The sequence below is a fragment of the Perissodus microlepis genome, chromosome 7 (assembly GCF_051167445.1).
Source record: "Perissodus microlepis isolate ML-2025 ecotype Zambia chromosome 7, ASM5116744v1, whole genome shotgun sequence".
Taxonomy (NCBI): domain Eukaryota; kingdom Metazoa; phylum Chordata; class Actinopteri; order Cichliformes; family Cichlidae; genus Perissodus; species Perissodus microlepis.
In genome coordinates this window covers 21,161,267-21,181,395 of record NC_140467.1, presented here as the reverse complement: position 1 = coordinate 21,181,395, position 20,129 = coordinate 21,161,267, and the positions used below count along the sequence as shown (strand labels likewise).

General features: G+C 37.8%; 1 protein-coding gene across 3 annotated transcripts; it reads left to right on the top strand.

Moving 5' to 3' along the window:
- The first annotated feature begins 5,028 nt into the window (after positions 1-5,028).
- Positions 5,029-19,692, top strand: ticrr (TopBP1-interacting, checkpoint, and replication regulator). Of its 3 annotated transcripts, none has more exons than XM_084934104.1 (21): positions 5,029-6,063; positions 7,209-7,446; positions 7,762-7,994; positions 8,679-8,913; positions 9,289-9,427; positions 9,599-9,723; positions 9,907-10,110; positions 10,847-10,992; positions 11,253-11,353; positions 11,472-11,565; positions 11,902-11,984; positions 12,347-12,577; positions 12,789-12,876; positions 13,682-13,754; positions 14,094-14,225; positions 14,351-14,441; positions 14,548-14,606; positions 14,973-15,247; positions 15,384-17,532; positions 17,889-18,014; positions 18,873-19,692. In XM_084934104.1, the coding sequence occupies exons 1-21, from the start codon at positions 5,389-5,391 to the stop codon at positions 18,986-18,988; spliced, it is 5,613 nt and encodes a 1,870-aa protein (XP_084790230.1). In that variant the 5' UTR covers positions 5,029-5,388; the 3' UTR covers positions 18,989-19,692. The 3 variants fall into 3 exon arrangements, with proteins under 3 accessions (XP_084790230.1, XP_084790229.1, XP_084790228.1); XM_084934103.1 differs by having other exon boundaries at positions 17,886-18,014; positions 18,876-19,692; XM_084934102.1 differs by having other exon boundaries at positions 17,886-18,014.
- Positions 19,693-20,129: the final 437 nt, after the last annotated feature.

The following is a 20,129-nucleotide window of genomic DNA, read 5'->3' as shown; positions in this document are numbered from 1 at the left end:
GGTGGAATACCAAGCTCCTTGAAAGGCGACATTACTGTTTAAAATACACCACTGTCTGGAGCTGCTGTCTTCATTCTTCTGCTGCTTTGCTGACACTTACATTTATTCAAATGCAAAGGAGCTTGTATAAATACATGCGTACAAAAAAAAGTACATGCATGCCTGGACTATTCCAAAATAAGAAAGAAATGTGCTGTATTGTAAGCTAAAAGTAGATTCAATGTTTTAATCTAAATATTCTGCTCCTTAAGTAAAATATGCACCTTGTACCTATTTTTCACAAGTTTGTTTAGAGTTCTGGTTTTAAACATTTTATTATTGTAAAATCTGAAGTGTATGTACAATATTCTGAAGAACAGAGGACTGAAAATTAAATATTTTAACATGGACAACTCTACTTCATGTGATCATTTTTTAAGTTTTAAGGTAAAAAAAATTTTTAACAAAAATAAGGTTTTAAACCTTTAATGTCGTGAGTAATGAATCATTAGAGCGCTGAATAATGGAAACAACTAATCCACTGCTTTTATGTTACCCAGCAAAATAAACCTTTTGAAAAATTGCTCACTTTTAGGTGAAAAGTCACTCTAGGTATTGCATTACAACCAGCTATGTTATCTGTTTTTTATTATTCCTTTTGGTTTGCACATAACTATCTAAACATGTGAAAGCCTTTATATTATGAAATATGTCCTTTTATTTATTTGAGATATGTCTTAATTAGGTGTATATTCATATATCTGGGGAAACCGTCTGAAGGCCACATTATTGCAAAATGTTCCAAAAACAAGAATAAAATGTTCCATGATCATGATAACTATTTGACTTGTATTTATCAGAGATTTATTTTTTTTAGGGTCACAGGGACTTGCATGTTAGCAGGGTTGTTCTAGTGGTGTGTACCGAGAGCTCGGCATAAATAGCTGGTACAATATTTGCTCTGGAAGAAGAGTCCTCTCTCCCAAGTTCAAAGCATCTGCTGAGTGATTCCACCCACAGCTGAGAACATTATGACAAGCAGCACGTTCATGCCTTTGTCTGTTTGTACAGTGTCTGTCTCACCCTAATTTTTATGAAGCTGTTGACATTTATAGCCATAGATGTATGATGGTCACTTGTCTGGTTGTTGTCTAGAAAAGCACACAGTGAGGTCCAGACTTAGCTGATAAATATTTAAAGCCTTTCATTAAAAAAATAAAAAATAAAATCTAAGGCTATAAGCAAACTAAATTCATGACTGGTTAAATTAAAAAATTTTAAAAAGTTGGCATTAATAGCAATTTTCCCTCTACTATCAGATAAAAGTGTCATGATGGCAAATTAGCATTGAACAAGGAGTTCTTAATTTAACTGATGGACCACAGATGAAATGACAAAATATGCACATCACGCTGTAGCTTGTAGAACCATCTTTACCATCTTGAAGTGCTCAGTTTCTGTATGACTTAATCGGTTTCTCACATCATTGTGAACGAATTTGGGCACACTCTTCTTTACAGTGTAGCTTCAGTTCAGTTTATTTAGGTTTGTGACAATTTTATTTATGTACAATTCCAGCAGAGGATTTCAGTCAGGTTGAAATTCAGACTTTGATCTTGATTCTGTTCTTTTTCAGCCATTCTGTTATAGATTGCTGGTGTGCCTGGGATATTAGTGCTGTTGAACGTTCCAGTTTCGACAATCTGCATGACCCAATTTTGGACAGATGGCCTTGAACTCTAAAATGTTTTAGCATACAGAGGAATTCATGGTTGACTCACTGACCTCAAGGTGTCCAAGTCCTGTGGCTACAAAATAAGCTAAAATCATCACCCCTCCACCACTGACTTGACATTCTGTATGAGGTGATATTCTGATATGCTGTGTTTGGTTTTCCCCATATATAGTGCTGTGCTTAATGGCCAAAAAGCTCCACTGTGGTCTGGTCTGTGCAAAGGACATCGTTCCAAAAGTTTTGTGGTTTGTTCGGATGCAACTTCGTAAACTGTGCTGTCATGTTCTTTTCAGAAATAAGAGGGTTTTCTCCTGGAAACCCTTCCACACAAGACGTACTGTACTTGTTCAGTCTTTTTATAATTGTGCTGTCATGAATTTTAACATTTAACGTTTCAACTGAAGCTTGTAGAATCTGAGCTGGTGCTGTAGCTTGAAATTTTAACACTTTATTTTTGAGCACAGCACGGACCTTGGGACCTGAGAGATGCATCTGGATCTTAGGTGGTCCATCTACCATTCACTGAAGCCTCATCAGAAATCACTGTCGGGTCACATCATTGTCAGAAAACCATTCATAAAGAATGGAAATGAAGAGAAAGGGGTAAGGTATGCTAAATTGCACAAAACTGTAATGAAAATCAATGGCAGCAGGTCTACAGCCGCTGTCTTGTCCCCAGCTATTTGCCACTTTCAGTACACGCAAAATATAGAGAAATGGGGGCTCAAGACTTTTACACAGTTTTGCACCTAAAAAAAACAGAAGTCATTGTGTAAAAATGCCATGTTCAGAATGATATACGTTTTACTGGCATTTGAGGATTTATAAATGTATTCAAGATTTTAATGTTACAGTTGGAGTTTTCATTAACTGACACACCTGTAGGTAGCTTTATAAAATGTACATAGCAGAATATTTACATATAATATTTACACCCAAAATGTAAAGGAATAGAAGCAGGGCACCACATGTCACTTCTGGACTTGCATTTTATTAAAGCAGCTGCATTCATCTTGTCTCATGACTTAGGAAGGAGGCAGTCACAGAAAAGGTACAAAGAAAGCAGGGTCCAAGGCATTATTCTCCCTCTATTTCAAAGCTTCATTTCTAAGCTCTTCATCTCCCCCTGCTGCTGAAAAGAGCTGATTACTGATTATAGATAGATAGATAGATAGATAGATAGATAGATAGATAGATAGATAGATAGATAGATAGATAGATAGCGTTACCAGGCCAACTCTTGCTCTCTGAGAGTTTTTTTCTCCATTTTTGGCAGTGAGAGACAGAAAGGTTGAGGATACCAAACTCCCCTACTCAGTGCTTTACTTGGCACAGATCCGTAAGTCATTACCATTGAACAAACATGCTTAATTTTAAAGTGAGTACTTTGCCATTTTTGAACTTCCTTCTTTCCTTCAAAGTGAAATACTATCATAGCAGATAAGTCTGTGAAATGCACTTCACACACGTACACACACGCACAGTTGTTTGTCGCCAGATGCCACGTTTATTTATCGTTTCCATTTGTTATGACCGACCACAGTCTGACAGCTCCGGTCTCAGCTGATTTCCAGCCTCCCTTCCGCTCCTCTCCCGTCTCACTATAAAAGGGAAGGAAACCATCATCAGTCCAAACGCCATCAGCTGTTCTCACCTGCGTCTCCAGCACCGCCCCGTTGAGCTTACTGCACCACTCCTCCCCTGCAGCCGCGCCCGGGACCACACCTCCGCCACAAAGTCAAATTAGGAAATTTCACTTTATTCGCTTTTGTCTCAGTTTTACTTTATGTTATTTTTCTTGTCCTAAAAGATTTGGAAATCTGATTCCACTCACTCAGAAAGTTTGAAATCCAGTTTTAGGTTCAGACCTTGATTGTAAAGTTTAGTATAAAGTTATGTGTGTATTATTTCTTACTGTTCCATCAGTTTTTATCTGCACACTTTTTTGCACAGTACTTTGACATACACGTGTTTAAAAAAAGGAGTTAAGTCAATATTTTCTAAAATATCATCATTAATATCATCTAAAATAGGGATGTCAAAGTATGCTGTATTGTGGGCCAGATACAGCCCTCTTTGATCTTAAGTAGGCCAAATCACTGAAAATCCCTTTTCAGTGCAAAGAAATGTAATTAATCTTTGAGCTATCTTAAAAAGGAAAAAGAAGTGCAATTTTAGCACATCGCTTAAATTATAAGAAATAAATGTGTAAAATTGCAGAAAAAGTGTATCGTACCTAATTACTCGGCTGTGTATTACATTTGGTATCTTTACATCTACTGACTACTTTGTAGTAGTGGCTGATTCAGTTTACAGTATAAGCAACACAGGTTACCATGACATTCTGATTTCCTGCCATAGTCCTGTTACATTGTAATTATAATCCAGAATACAATGGAATTTAGCATTTGAATAATAAACTGACAGTTTTAAATAAATTATTTGTAATGAAGAAATTTAAAATTCTATTCTTGGGAATTCTTCTCAAAAACTTTTTTAAAACCTTCTATTACGTCCAACATGTAGGAAAGGATTGCATTATTTTTGTTTTAGTTATTCATAATAAGAGCATTCAATCTATTAGGCTAACTGTAAATGTCAATATGAAGAGTCCTGGAGTCCTTTTTGGCAATATATGAATTAAGTTTGATTGTATGATCATAATGATCATAATGCAAATACGATCATAATGATAATGATAATGGGTTATTTTGATTAACTTTTCTTGATTTGTTCTTGTTGTAGATATGATGGGTTGTAACAGTCATATGTGGATGAGTTTTATGTGATTATTCATGTGATTATTATTAGTAGTAGTAGTAGATGTATGTGTATGAAAGCACATGGTAAATGGCCTGTATTTGTATAGCGCTTTACTAGTCCCTAAGGACCCCAAAGCGCTTTACACATTCAGTCATCCACCCATTCACGCACCCATTCACACACTGGTGATGGCAAGCTACATTGTTGGTTTGCTTCGGTTGAACTTTGTTTCTGTATACAACAGTTTTGATAAAAAGACAGAGCTGTTAACGTTAACCTGATGCGTCCTTGGAGATTTGTGACGCGTTAGCAGGAGCAGGTTTAAAAGTTAAATACAAGCGTCGCCTGTCAATCATTTATTCCTGCCTTTTCTTGCGTCACACTTCATGAAGTACAGTTCAGATGTGAGTGATGCAAAATATTGACCAATGAATAGTTAAATGAGACTTTTGACGCGTTTTAAGCTTCACTTTGGACCAATGACAATTGTGTTGTCGTAGGCTTAACCAATCAAAATTAAGGGGAGGCGTTTCATTCAAGGAGCGCGAACGGTTAAGGGGCTACGAGAAAATGGCGAATATGGAGTTTGGGTTTGCGGGTTATACTATATTGATACTTTAAGCACTTTTAAAAACATGTAAATACGATAAGTGTGTTGCTTTTATGCCTTATCCGAGCGATAAACTTGTATGGCATACTGAAGCTGATTTTTACTTAACATTAATGTGAGTCGTTTCAGCAAGCGTTATCATAGTTAGCTAGCGGAATGAGGTTAGCACAGAAACAGAATGTTAGTTAACGTCAACTTCCTTTAGTTAAGGTCGTTGACGTCTGCATTGATTACATTTGATTAATACTGCCTATCGCTGAATTTGGGGATCTGTGGGCACTCTGAGTCTGCAGTTCACGGTATGGCTTTACATAATTTGGTTTTTGTTATCGATGTGGATTATGGAGATCACGATTCGGGCGATCAAATGGATGTCAGGGGTCATTTCGTGAAACGAGGAATATTAAACATTCTCTTACATTTCGGCTACAAATATGGATTTGAGAAAGTGCGATGGGGTTACAAGTTCTTTGACTCCAAGACTGGCCGCAACGCCAGTCTCATATCAAGAGTATCTGATTTCAAGGAGCTTCGGCACAAAATATTTGAGGACTTTGAGCAAGAGTTTGAAGCCAAATTTGATGTGAAGGAGAAAGCGTGCCCATCTCAACAGAAACAACGATCAAATCACTCGGTTTCGGTTCAAAATGCACTTAAAGAAACCCTATTGGACTTCCAGTGGGACAGACCAGACATCACCTCTCCTACTAAACTGTCCTTAAGGCCCAGGAAGTCGAGTCGTGGAGGAAGACCCAGTGTGTCTCATGAAGATGACATTTTAACTAACGAGAGGAATGTGGTGTTTATTGTCTCGCAGTGTCCACTTTCAAGGGCGCAGCTTGTGGACTACCTGTCTTTGAGAGACAATAGCCTTCCTACAGATGTGACAGACCACGTTATAGCCAAAGGACTTCAGGATATGTTGGTTCAGAGACAAGTTGTCCTCCACTGGATTGACTGTAGATCACACGTCCAGGTGAGTACAGTAGTGTTCAAAAGAGCATAACCAAACCACTGTCCAGTATCCGCATCTGACAATAGTTGCCACAGTTAATACACTGCTACCAGCAAAGTGACAATGTTTTGAGTATACAGATGTCATACCTCAAGTTTAATAACAATAATGTAAATGTTATAATCTACAAGTTAGACATACTAACAATAAATTTCAGGGCTCATACTGCAGACTATATGATTTTATGTTAGTAGTACTTTTGAGACCAGAAAACAATCTACTTGATAATAATTCTACAAAAAGATCCCTTGCAAACAATTTATGTAGTAGAAAATGCAATTTTACGAAGTATTTTGAACTACAGAATACTATATAATCAATTAATCAACATACATAAAGCTAGCATAAATGTTCAATTATCTTAACTATCATCAACCTAAATTTAAACTGATGATTAATACTATGGATCTAACCTAGTAGTGTCTGCTCTTCACCAGTCTAATATAGTACATTACTGTAAAGTGTAGCACAGTACTGCAAACTGACTGGTTCAGCATGTACTAAAGTCCCTAGAATTTTCATAAAAAAATTATACCCACACAAGGATATTCACAACACCAATTCACTCACTTACATAATTTTGCACACCTCCAATGTCTGATTTAACAAAACAACTATTTGAGTTATAACATAGCCCATGAGATTTACATTTTCAGCTGATCAAATATTACTTGGTTAGCAGTTCTTCTATTTTAAAATAATGTCTCATCTTCCTCTTCTGTCTTTTCTCTTTTTATATATATCTTTTTCTGAGTGAACTTATCACACATAGACATTTTTTTTCCATCATGGAAAATGCCATCACTGCACCTTTAGACTGATTGTGATCCAAACTCCACAGAAACAGCTTTGTTTGTTGTGATGTTAGTGGTTTTGAGATTAGTTATTCTGTTTCTACTCACTCCTATTCTGTAAAGTTAGTCTGATGCTTAAGTGCTGTGACCACAACTTCATTGACTAATGCATATGAGCACATGACATGGATGGGAATGAAAAAAGCTTATGCTGAGGATGCAGTGTTAGTATTAAATTGTTTATCGGGCTTAATTATTCATTAATTGAACATCTGCTTTGACACCTGTCTGTAACTATCTGTGTTATTGCAGGTTATGAGGTGTGAGGACTATTTTGGCTGTGACAAGCTGTCTGAGGTCCTAGCTCAGATGGATGGCAGAATAATCCCTGTGGTTGCACTGCTGAACCTTTGTAGCGCTCAACAGCCCAACTCAGGATTCATGAGGGAGTCTTTTGCATTCAAGTCCAGCATTGGATACCTGTTGTCTTCTGAACAACACTACCGCCTGGCTTTTCCTGTTATAGGAGGTGTCCTGCAGTGGCAGCAAGGTTAGTAGCCAGAGGAGATCTCTTCAACAAACTAAAAGCATTCATGATTATTACCAAATATCCCTCTGTGCAGAAGCACAATGTTTTTGTGCTTGAATTAAACATTGGGTATAAGCATATCTACATCCAGATGATGGAAAAGTAGTTGCAATTCTTACGGCAAAACAAGCAATTAATTATTTTAAAGGCGTCTTAACATGCAGCAAATAATGTGGCAACTGATGTGAGCTAAAAGGAGTTTATCTTTAACATGCTTAATTTCAAAGCTGAGAATAGCCTGCAAAAATTCACTTGTGATATTTTTCACTAAACCAGGTGAAGTGACACAGAGCTGTGGTGTCATGATGGAGCCAGTGACTCGAAGACAGAAGCTTCTCCCAGAATCTGTCAAAATGTCCTTAAAAGAAGTTCTGAAAGGCTGGGATGCTTCATCACTGATGCAGACCTCCACAGAGTCATGGGTGATTCATGGTTCCAGTAGTGGTGACCAGGGAGCTGCTGCCTTCCAGCATCTCTTAATGGATCTATCTTCTCATGCTCTGCACGTGGTGAGACTCGAAACACAATAGTTCTGTTTTACACAATTTGTACATTTTTTTTCTCAGGTTTTTTTTTTTTTTTTTTTGCCGTGCTGATTCTGATTGTGTAAAGTTGTGCAGATGAAAACACCAACACTATAATCCAGATTCAGCCTTTCAGAGCTTTTGAGTAAAGGTTGGTTTAGATGGATAGGTTTGGACTGTCATTTTTGCATTGCAAAATCTGTGGTTTCCACAGAATGAGATTGTATTTGTGGCTGTAGCAAGACTTTGCATGCTGACCTGCTTGTGAACACATGTATGTGTATGAAAGGACCCGAACCTATGCTTTGTTTAATGAATTAATACAAAAAATATGTACTTGGTCACAATAAATAACCAGGCAATATTAAGCTGCCAATAAGTTCCCTTAAGATCTACTGTTGCCCACTGCATTTCACTATGCAGGTAGAATGTGTCTGATTTCCAAAAGACATATGTTTTTCATTGAGGTTGCCACATGATAAACCTGATCAGAAGCCGATCAGAAAGCTTAGAATTGTTGTTATTGAAAATGTTGTCCATGTGCAATTGTAAACAGCTGAACCTTCATCTTGTACTGTCTTATACTCTATACTGTACTGTATGCATTTATTGATCTGCTTATTTTCTTCTTCTTTTTGTTTTTCTCTCTCTGTCTTCTTGTTACCCCAGCTTGCTGAGGTGAATGACAATGGGCTTCTGTGCTCGGCTGTGCTCTCTCCACTATCATACTCTACAGCTCTGCTCTCCATTCTCCAGCCTGTAATTGCGCAGTCTAACCAGCGACTGACCACTGAAGTCATTACCCCTGCCTTGTCTGAAACCTCTGCTGACCTTCCAGACATTGTGAACAGTGTTCTGGGAGTAGTGTATGACATCATGAAGCAGGATGGTGATAGTGTTAATGGTAGGAATAAGATCAAGGCTGTTTGATATCATGTCCACTCATTTATTTAGTGTTTTTTCAAGAGAGTATTACATGATGTTTTAACTGTAAAATATCTTTTAAATATATATTTTTGAAACTGTCTGTAAATGTATTAATGAATGCAAAAAGAAAGTAAATCCACAATCCATTAATTTCATCATTATGGGTTAATGGGTGTACAATTGACAATCTTAATACTTTTAAACTAATAATATTTTTAAGAAAAGATCAATATCAAGTTCTATATCAATCTAATTTTAATCTTGTTTATCTTATCTGTCAAATATTGGAAATGTTATTTTCAGTATCTGCATTTTTAGGTTGTTGACATTGTTGTGATTGTTTATTTCTAAGACCAGTTAAAGGAGAATCCCATTCCTGAGTGGGCTCAGCAGGAATTCAGCCACAGTCCACCAGCAACAAACATGTTGGAGACTTGGTTCTCTCAGTCGGACTATTCCGGAGTGAGCTCTCATTTAATGGAGTCCATGAGGTACAAGAACTCAAAAATCCCATATTTTCTGTTACTAACAATAGCGCTTTTGAAGAGCTTATCTATGTATCAAGTTATTAAATAGTGTAGGTTTTGTATAATATTTCAACATAGAATAATAAAAAGCCTATAAGCCTTTGGTTATAATGTCCTCCTCACACCGTTGAACAGGTTGCTATATGCAGTACCGGAGGAGAGAGAAGACGAGAACTTACCTGCACTGCAGCAGGAATTCCTTAGTGGTCTGGCTGAAATATACCAATCATCCCAGGACTCAGAAAAGAGGGGAAAGAAATGTAAGCGAATATCTTAATTTTTTTTTTTTTTTTTTTTGTGAAGATCACAAACTATGGCTAATCATAAAACTCAAATTTTAAGATTATCCAAAACACTAATATCATTTTAATGTTTTTCTCATACATAGTCATGAACTTCAGATATTTTTTTTTTCCTAAATAATTTCTTGTCGCTATCTATAGGTGGCGCCCACCGCACACCAGTGAAACAGAAGATGAAGACCATGAGTCGTTCCTTGCAGATGCTAAATGTGGCACGCTTGAATGTAAAAGCCCAAAAGAACCAGGCTGAGTCTGAGCAGCTTGGAACTGAGGATAGGGAAGCAGACAGAACAGGGAAGAGACGGTCAAGTGACAGGAACAAACCTGGAGTAGCAAATGTGATCAGTACGTGCACCTTTTCTGTTAAACCTTACTATACTCTTCGACTTCAATGTTCACTTTTATTGACTTTGTTGTATGAAATTGTTTCTGCAAGAAAGCAAATGTATACATTTCCCAAAATGTCAGTTGAACTACTTACTTTACTACCTACTTGCTTGTGTTACAAAGCTTTGTGCAGCCTGTTATGAAAATACTGTTTCTCTTTTATTTTTAAGATAAAACCTAAGCTAGCATCATTTTCCGGGTGATGCGATAATATTTTTTATTGAGACTATTAGATCTCAGTAGTTTTTTAAACTGTAGGTCACTGTATATTGGAGATCTCTGAGACAGAACTTTTTAGTGAGTGTTTCTTGATTATGTCTGATCACTGGTTTTCCTCATCCAAGGCCCAATACTGCTTGTAGTATTTGCTTCATTTCAGGAAAATAAGTCATCTTATAATAAGTATCTTTACATGTCCTTGAGGGAGACACTGAATCCCACTTTGCTCCTAGTGCACCAATAGATTAAATATGCATAAATGAAAAGTTCTTATATCTTTACCAGATGAAGAGATTGTGCATTTGAGATTGGAGTTCCTAAATTTTTTAACTCCCTCCGTAATGACTTAAGAACTGATTTTTGGCTTTTAATTTGGACTGATTTTTCATTTTTCTTTTTAGTCTTTAGAAACACTTTATGATGATTTTTTTCTTACTTCGAATAGTCAAGTAATGTATTTTCTCCCTTCTCCTAGGTTTTAAAAGTGAGTCAGAACTGCTGTCCCATCTGATGTCCAGTTATGAGAAGTTTATGGCAGTGAGAGAGGAGTCTGTCTTTATGGGTGTTCAGCAGCTTGTTTCTTCTGTAAAGGCCTTCCTTGCAGCAGAATCAGATTGGGAGGTGAGACAGACGATGCTTCTAAATGAATAATAGATACAGAAAAACTTACATTTTGATTTCAGTAAAATAAATGCTATATTTTGGTTAAATCACCTGATGAAAACTTCATTACAATATGCAAGATGTTCACTTTAGGTCGAAGAATGCAAAATGCTGATAGAAGATGGAAGAATCTTTGAAATATCATGGAAATATAATGCATAAACTAGGCCAGTGGGGGATCTGAACTGTGATTATTAAGTTCTATGTTTTCTTTTTAGGCAAAGACCTCCTTGCTTGTTCAACAGCATCTCCTCAAGACCAGCAAGTCAATCAGACAGCTCTATGGAACGGCTGCTGATGTTGATAGTAAAGTCAGGGAGTGAGTGGTTTCCAAGTTTTACCTTGGGGACAACCTGTGTCTCCATCTGTCTGGATAATAAAGTTTCAGTCCAAGTCATTAATATTTAGCTGTCAGTAACACGGGCTGTTTATTCTAGGTGCCAGCTGCAAGTGGTGCTAAGGCTGGAGCTGTGCAGACTTTTCTCCACAGAGCAGTCAGACTCACTGGATGTTGATCAGATAGCAGAGGAGGTAAGATGATCATGGCTTAGACTTTTATGCAGTGAGGTCTCCTTTGTAATTAATACAAACATGGAAAAGGCTGTGACTACAATGTATATGATTTTATTTCAAGCAGAGCAATACCTTCTACCATCATGATGATTTTAAAAAAGCTCTTTATTTAATGGTGACTATTGTTCGAGCTGTTGGACTAACACAGTATGTGCCATTAATTGTAATCTGAATATAAAACAGTATTTCCAGTTATATTGAAATGTTCTGTCTTTTGATACACTTTTTGTCAGTCACTTCAAATTGAGTGAAATTTAACTTTAATTCATGTAAAATACAATCCCTGTGCTTCAGGTGGCTGAAATGCTTCGAATAATCTCCCTGACCAGAGACCCAGTTTTCCTAACGAGGTTCCTTCAAGATGAGGTCATGCCAGGGTAATACTTCAGAAATAAATTTTTTATTGTATTTTCAAAAGAAAATAAGAATAAGCAATACAACTATTTTTCCTGCTGAAAGACAAAGCAGCATTAATAACTTTTGTTCAAGTCAAGAATAAAGTCATAAATAAAAGTGCCTCAGATGAATTGAATTTCCGTAATTTTGTAGGCATATTTAATGATTATACTTTTACGCAAAAAAAGCTAAGCCAAGGTCGGCTTACTGCATCACACAAAACATGTTTTGTTTTGTGGTTTGTTTGTTTGTTTGTTTTTGATTTTTTTGTATGATTTTAAATGAGCCACTTTCTCACTTGCAGTTGTAAGAATCTAACAATAGTGTTTTTGGATTGTGGCAGGTTCCTGACCGCAATCCCCAGAGTGCTTGCAGAAATCTACCACAGTCTGGGCACACAGCTCCCTGAAGTTTTGCTGGCAGTCTTGCCTCCAGACTTCTTCAGTGATGACTCGGTAGCCAAGGACAGCATTTCTCCTTCAGCCTCTTCACTTCCCCTGTCTGCACAGTGCCTGGTTTCAGATGACAGAGATGGACTACAGGACCTGCGGAACCGCTCAGGCAACAAAAAGAGGTGAGGAGGACGTTTAAAAGACTCTTCTATTATAGACAATCTGGGAGGACTTTAAATTACAAATAATCTTAGATGCTACAATAAGCAGTGGCATTTAAGTGAAATATTTTGTTTTCATTTCACTGGACTGGAATCATAATCAAGTATTTTTAAAGTGCCCAGAAGTATTCACAGAATGTAATGGGGTTTTTTCTTTTTGTTTGTTTGTTAGGAGTGGGATGCTGACTCGCCATCGCAGCATGACAGAATCATCACAGAGTCTTCGGCAAATAGAGATCCCCAAAAAGGCTACAAGAGCTGTAAGATAAACACTTCTGCTGTCTCTACTTAATATAAAACCTTGATCAACTTTCTGAACTAACTGTCTGAACCTCTCTAATTGCAGAGTTGGCCTGTCTGAAATAGAAAAAAAATCCCAATAATTTTTTGATTCATTTTAATCCATGCCTTTGTGGAAACATGCTTTTCATGCAGTTAGCAGTGTGTGCTACTCTGCTTCTTTGTTGGACTTTAAATAGCCAAAATTTAAAAAAAATTTCACACTGCTGAATTAATCTGAGCCTTTTTTTGAACAAAGTCCTCATCTTTTGAGCATGAGGCTATGTCCTTTTGGGTGTCATGTTCACTCATGGTCGAGTTTTCATTAGGATTTTTTGTTGTCAGTTATTCTTTTATCTCGCTCACACTCCTAATGTACAGCTGTTTTTAGCTGCAGTACCCCAAGCACATGTGCTGCTGTTTCCACCTATGCTTTGTCCACCAATCCGACATGATTAATTGCATTCTAGCCACATGAATGGTTTGGCGCACTGCTGTTTAAGTCACTGGATTGTCGTGTTTCGTGTCGAGTTCTCTCCACTTTATATTGACCACGTCTTGTATTTCAATTGAGGAAAACTATCTTTATCATTTTATCACCCAGCCTTATGGCCATTGAGAGAAATGTTGTAGATGTTACTTGGACTGTCTGATTTGTTAAACTGTATTTTTGGTGAAGATAGCCACCCACTATAAACAATGAAACAATGGTGGTGTAATTTGCTCATAATTTTCTTTATCTCATCCACCTGATTTCTGCTTTTTTTTTTTTTTTTTTTTTTTTAGTCGAAATCAAAGGGTCGTGTAACTTTGGATAAACCGGTTGAGGAACCACATCCCGCAAAACAAGAAACACAAGGTATGTCCTTTGTTACATCTTTCTTGATCACGTATAACTTGCCTATTCCACCCTCAAAACTATTTCCAGATCACATGTTAACCAACCAACCCACCCAGTGGCATCACATTGAGTACAGACACAATATGGTGCTAAACATGTTCTAAAAACTTTAACTTTATGCACTTATTTCTTAAATCCAGCTCCACAGACAGTGTTAAATCTAGATCAGTTTTTGAGAGCAGGGCTCCTTGGTGTAAATTAGCCTGGTTACATGTATTGTTTCATGCACACTCTAATACCTCTTGACATTAAAAAAAAGAGATGAGTGTTAAACACCTAGATTGTGCTAATTCTCAGAGGTGACCAAGGTTAGAAGAAACCTCTTCAACCAAGAGATTGTTTCCCCTTCAAAGAAAGCCAAGCTACAAAGGAGCCGCTCTGTGTCTGCTGTGGAAGGAGTGAAACGCAAGCGATCCCATGAACCTGAAGGTAGAAGAATGCACTGTTATAGATTAATTTAAATACGTAATGTAATAATTGTCCATGACTTCCTGTCACAGTTATTCCTATTTTTAAACTACTTTAATGCTTTCCAAATATTTTTTTGTGTTCAGAGAGGCACAGGCTTCTTACCAAAAAAGTGTGTGAGACTCCCCTCCACAAGCAAGTGTCTAGTCGTCTACTACACAGGCAGAAAATTGGAAGGTATGTTTCTGTTAATGCAATTAATATTTTTATTTGCCATACCTTTATTTTAAATTTACTCAGACCTGAAGTACGTAGTAACTCAGGTTATTTATTTTTTGTGAAGAAAACCTGTCCTAACTGAGGAGTGCATTGTGGAAGAATCACCTGTGAAACCCTCAGAAGGTATTTTGCTAATACCAAGTTGTTGTTGTTTTGTTTTTCTACTTAAATAACATTTACACAAATGCATGATTTATAATTGTATATGTATGTAAATTAAGTCAGTTTTATATATACAATTTCACCTTGTACTTTTTCTTTATACGGCAGGAATTCTGAGTAAAAAATATTTACATATATATTTGAATATTTCATTTAACAGAAATAACTTCAAAGATGCACAATAATTTTGTGTGTATCAATTAGACAGTCTCTTTTGTGTTCGTTTTGCTGCTTTGGATATTTTCATAAGATTGTAATTTTACACAACTCACACTTTCCATATATACCATAAACTCAATACATCTTTGTTCTTTGGTTCTGTGTTAGATCTAAGAAGGAGCCCAAGAATAAAGAAGTTCGCTCGAAGACACTCAAGCACTTTCTATTCAAGTTCTCAGCCTCGTTCCCGCAACCTGGACCAGGCTCTCTCTGCATCCCAGCTTAGTCTGAGTGATGGCAAAATATGTGGGGTTAATGTAAAAACAGTTCGGTCTCCCATGCGTCTTCTTTTTGGAGCTGCTGAGTCTCCCAGTCATTCTAACCAGTCAGGTGCAACCATGCCCAGCAGGTCACGGTTATCCACAGACTCAAGCATCTTTGAGGTAACTTCTCAATTTAATAATCTGTGTGTCATCCTAATGTGCTGCAATTTGAGATGATTACTAAAGATCAGCTTTTTTTCAAGTGTGTTCATGTGATCTGAGAGCAAATTCTAAAACGTATTTTTTATCTTTTTAGACTCCAGACAAAAACGCAAAATCACCCAACAAACGAGGGAGGGCAAATATTGCAAACACGACTCCAAAAACACCTAGGACTCCTCAGACCCCTAAATCCCCCAAGACCCCACCTTCAACCAGGACGCATGTTTTGTCACTTGCAGAGAGTCCTGAGGTAGCTAGCACCAGTGGACTTGGTATGTCTCTGAGGGGCACTCCTTTCAGATCTCCAGCCAAAAAGCCTTTTGTTCCAGAGACACCTACAAAGCAAAACCCCATAAGGAGCCCTCTGAAGGGTATTCTTAGGACTCCAGTCAAGGCTTTGATCGAAGGATGCACCTCTACTGATTTACATCTGATCCACAGCCCAATTTCCAGGACTCCCAGGAAGAGTGTCACGTGGTCTCCCTCTCCACAGAAATGTAGGATAGTGGAGAAGAGTGCTAATTTTAAAGTGCCACAGTCGCCGAGTATTACATCTCACAGTTCTCTGAGACTGGTGACATCCAGTAAGTTCAGCAGTCCTGTCAAAAGCACAAACACTAAAAGAGACATTTTCAAGACCCCAGAAAAGACGTGTCAGGTACACCTAGTAAGAGTATCAGAAAATGCGCATAGTAGCTGTTTGACTCCAGAACAAAATCGAGGGTCTTCTGTAAAACCTCACTCCAGTTTTAAAACACCAGGAAAAGGTGATGCTGTTCTGGTTGAACCTCAAGCTAAAACCACACCCCCACCAGAACACCACCTTTCCACTCACCCGGACACTACAAGTCAAAATAAAACGCCTAGTCCAACTCACCAAATGGTTACTCGTTCTGGGCGAACTCCAGGTAAAAGTTCAAACACTGCTTCCCCATATAATCCTGAAGTTTCACCACTTTTAGATGCCACTCTTTCAGATAGCTCAGATGCCTCAGCAACGTCTCCACCAAAGTTCTTAACAAGAAGAAAGTCTGGTCAAGGGGGTAAAACAACTACACGTGTGTTAAGGTCCCAGTCTAATGAGAGTTTGCAGTCAGACCCAAAGGAAGAGGCGCAGACTAAGGCCTCGCAGTCCACTGCAAGTGACGCTAGTTTTCATACCGATTCTCAGCAATTTGAATCTTCTCATGGTACCTCTGGAACCACAGATGATGATAGCATTGACATAGTTGATGCAGCCATTGTAAAAACAGAGTTTAGCGGAGGTCTCAAGATGAACATTAGCTTTACACGGAAGCCTTCACTGTCAAGTGCAGACTTTGTGTCAAACACTGTCTCTGCTAAACCATGTGTCCCATCCCATAACATACCAAGCCGGAGTTACGGCTTCCGTCAGACACCTGATCGCCAGCAGAGGGAGGCTGCTGCTCGTTTAGGATACGGAAATGATTCACCTCGATTTTCAACCCCTAGAGGCTCAGCAAGACATGGCCGCCAAAAGGGCACAGGTACGCCAAATCCTCTTACCTACCAAGTAGAACTGGAAATGCAAAAATCAGGACTTCCCAAGCTAAAAATTAAACGCACAGATTCCATGAATGCAGGAGAGTTTGTCTCAGATGGAAGTCCTCGATCAGAAGCGCAAAGCCCTGTAGTAGGTGTGAAACCTCAGTTTGAAAGCCCCTTGGCCTTATTTTCTAAATACCGAGATCCCGGATGCATGTCACCATCTGTCTGTGCTCATGTAACCCCAGCCAAGGGCACACCCGGGAAAGGTGGAAGCGTCCAGACTTACATCTGCCAGTCTTACACACCTACGCACCATCCTGCCTTGTCACCAGTAACTGCAGAGACTGTCCCCCTGACTCCTTCACCTCAAAGTGCTGGTAAAGTGACCCCAGAAAACCTCAACAGCTGGCCTCGCAGGAAAAGAGCTCAGATTAGTGTGTTAGGAGGCAAAGATCGTGGCCTGAAGGGGGAGCCTCAGCTTGAGGAGCTCCTAGAGGAGGCTGAACTTGGAGTTAGTAGGTTGCGGGACATTGAGGATACTGATGAGCCTTTGGACAACAAAGCTAAATCATTAGCTCTGACTTCCAAACAATCCCCTCCAGTTGGATCAGATGTGTCTCCTCTTTCTCCACTGGAAGAGTTGTACTGGATGGAAAAGCTGGCTGAGTGCACGGACTCTCACAGGGCTGAAAACGAAACCGGCTGGGCATCTCAAAATGAAGATGGCATATCAAGTAAGCCATGGTTTATACATTTTTGTATTGTATGCTTTAAATATATAAGTTTTGTGTTCTAAGTTTTTGAGATTATGCATGGAGAGTTGCAACTGATTTATAGTTTAATTTAATGATTTATTTAGTGAGTAATTTAGTGGTTTTATTGGATAAACAAATTTCAGCGATTTAAAAGGTCTTTCATTTGATTTATGAGCCTGAGCTTCAGTATTTCAATTAGAATATTTACTCTTTTCATTGCTTATTTATTACAGAGAATTTAGTGATCACACTGTTTTGTTTTTTAAATGATTGCATGAAGTCATATGAATGAAATCCATCACAGAGTGTCTGATTTTTGCCATTTTCTGCAGCAGTGACTCCTCCCAGCTCAAAGGTGCGAAAGCCAGTGTCTGCCAGTGGTATTTTGGCCCTTACCCAGTCCCCATTGTTGTTCAAGGGCAAAACAGGTTCTGCCAGTAAGAGAACACCTAATTTTAGAGGTAAGTTGCACATTGTTATAAAACCTTTTTGTTTTTTGTATTTATTGTTCAAGGCACCATCTATTTTCATTACTCTCACATTTTCAATATGCAGTAAAGGCTCTTCTGTTGTCTTTTCAGTAGGATTTTATCAGCTCATTCTTTTCAAGGATTTTAGTTCATGAGCCACAGGCAACCTAATTTGTGGGATTGACCAGAAAAGCATTGTGTCATAACTCATAAAACATCTCTTTTCCTAAAATATTTTTCAAAAATATAAAAATCAATAGAAATCCATTTACCAAAGATTTTACACAGCCTTAGATAAGTCAATATAAATAAGTGCAGTTTTAAACCATGTATGGTTTTTTTTTTCACATGTATAGCGTCTGTTTTCATTACACATACATTAGAATTTACAGATCATATTGAAAGCCACAAAATATTCACCTGTATTTTAGATCTTTATGGTTCAGATAAGTTCTCTAGGTCTAGAAATATTTTAAACTTTCCAAGCATTATCAGTCCTGAGTAGTAAACACGTTGTCACCACAAAGGGATTTACAATCGTTTTTATTGAAACAACTGGCAAATTAAAGACGTCACTGCCGTTTTCATTGTTTGCAAAGCCATCCACGGATGGCATGGGATCCTTTTGTGGTATGATTATGGGATCGAGGCCACAAGTTTGACCTCCTTCAAGCTAATTCTCTGAAGTTAGGTTCCAAAATTTTCCCCAGTACAATTAATAGAGCTTTAATATCATTTAACCTGCTTAATAACCAAAACTACACATCCTCCTGTATAAATGAAGTAAACTTTGCATTTCCCATCCTTCGAATTTCCTGGCAAACCGTATTCTTTCCATAATGTTTTCAGAAGAAGCTGCATCAGAGAGGACAGAAATTGATGGAGTGGACCTGTCTCCCTTCAGCCAACCAAAGAAGCGCTCAAACACAGGAAAGACCTACAGCAGGAAGAGACTAATTCACTGAGTTACAAAGGAAAGTGGCCAACAAAGCAGAAAGTTTGTCCATTCTATGCTTAACTCTGAAGCTGAGCCTTTTGATGACAGATCTGAAACAGGTCTTTAAAGCACCACTTGAAAATGTTTTTTTACATGAAACAATGTTCCATTCAATCAGCTCTCTCGACACTTTTGATCTGGACATTTTCTCTTCCAACCCGTGGGATAGGTTAAGACTTTGGTTTCAAACCGAGGTGAAAGTTATGCCATTTTGCCAAGACTTTAAAACTTGCCTTTTCTGTTCCTTTAGTCATTTTAAAATACCCACTTGGGTGTTTCTGAAGCTAAAACCTAGAAAACAGGTTTGCATTGCATATCATTGTTCAACATGTGTAATTAATTATTTTATAATCAATTCAGAGCTTTTAATTTGCTGTTGTAAATATGTTCTTGTGTATTTATTAGTTGTATACTTTTTTTTTTTTAAATAAAAGGAACAATTTTAACAGTTTGTAAATAAGTTGCTAAAGTCTTGTAAATAAATATAAATTTCTTAATGATTTGGAAGCTACATATGTATTTTGTGTCTTGTACCTTCTTATCATTTGAGTATTTGCAGGACATAGTCAACCTATTCAGTAAGACAAACTAAAACCTTACCGAACTTTACTCTGCAGGCTTCATTGTCTTTGACTGTCACCATAATAAATCATTTTATCAGCTGCCAGCAAATAAAAGCAAACCTGGTGTTATCTCTTAAGTTTCAAAGGTCACTGCTCTAAAACCATAAAACTGAGTGCATTCAGTAGGGGGTACAAAAAGTAAGGAAAAATGCTCTAATAAATCTATATAATTGACTTATAGTATATGTATATATTGGCCTATATGTATATGTTGGTGTGAATGTTATTTATTTTTTTAATCCTCTGTTAATTGAAATGCTTCGTTAGCTCCTGCAAAGCCCCATAAATGGCACACTTCTTCGTCCTGTGTTTGTGTAGCAGTTCAGATAGCTACCACAAGTAGAAAGTACACTCCGCTAGCTTGATCAGCTGTGGCTCAGGGTCCTAGTGCATGTTAAAGTAATTGTGTGCAAAATACTGCCCCTGATGCATCTAACAGATTGGTATTTGTGTGTATGTGTTAGCTGTTAAGGCATGGAACAAAGC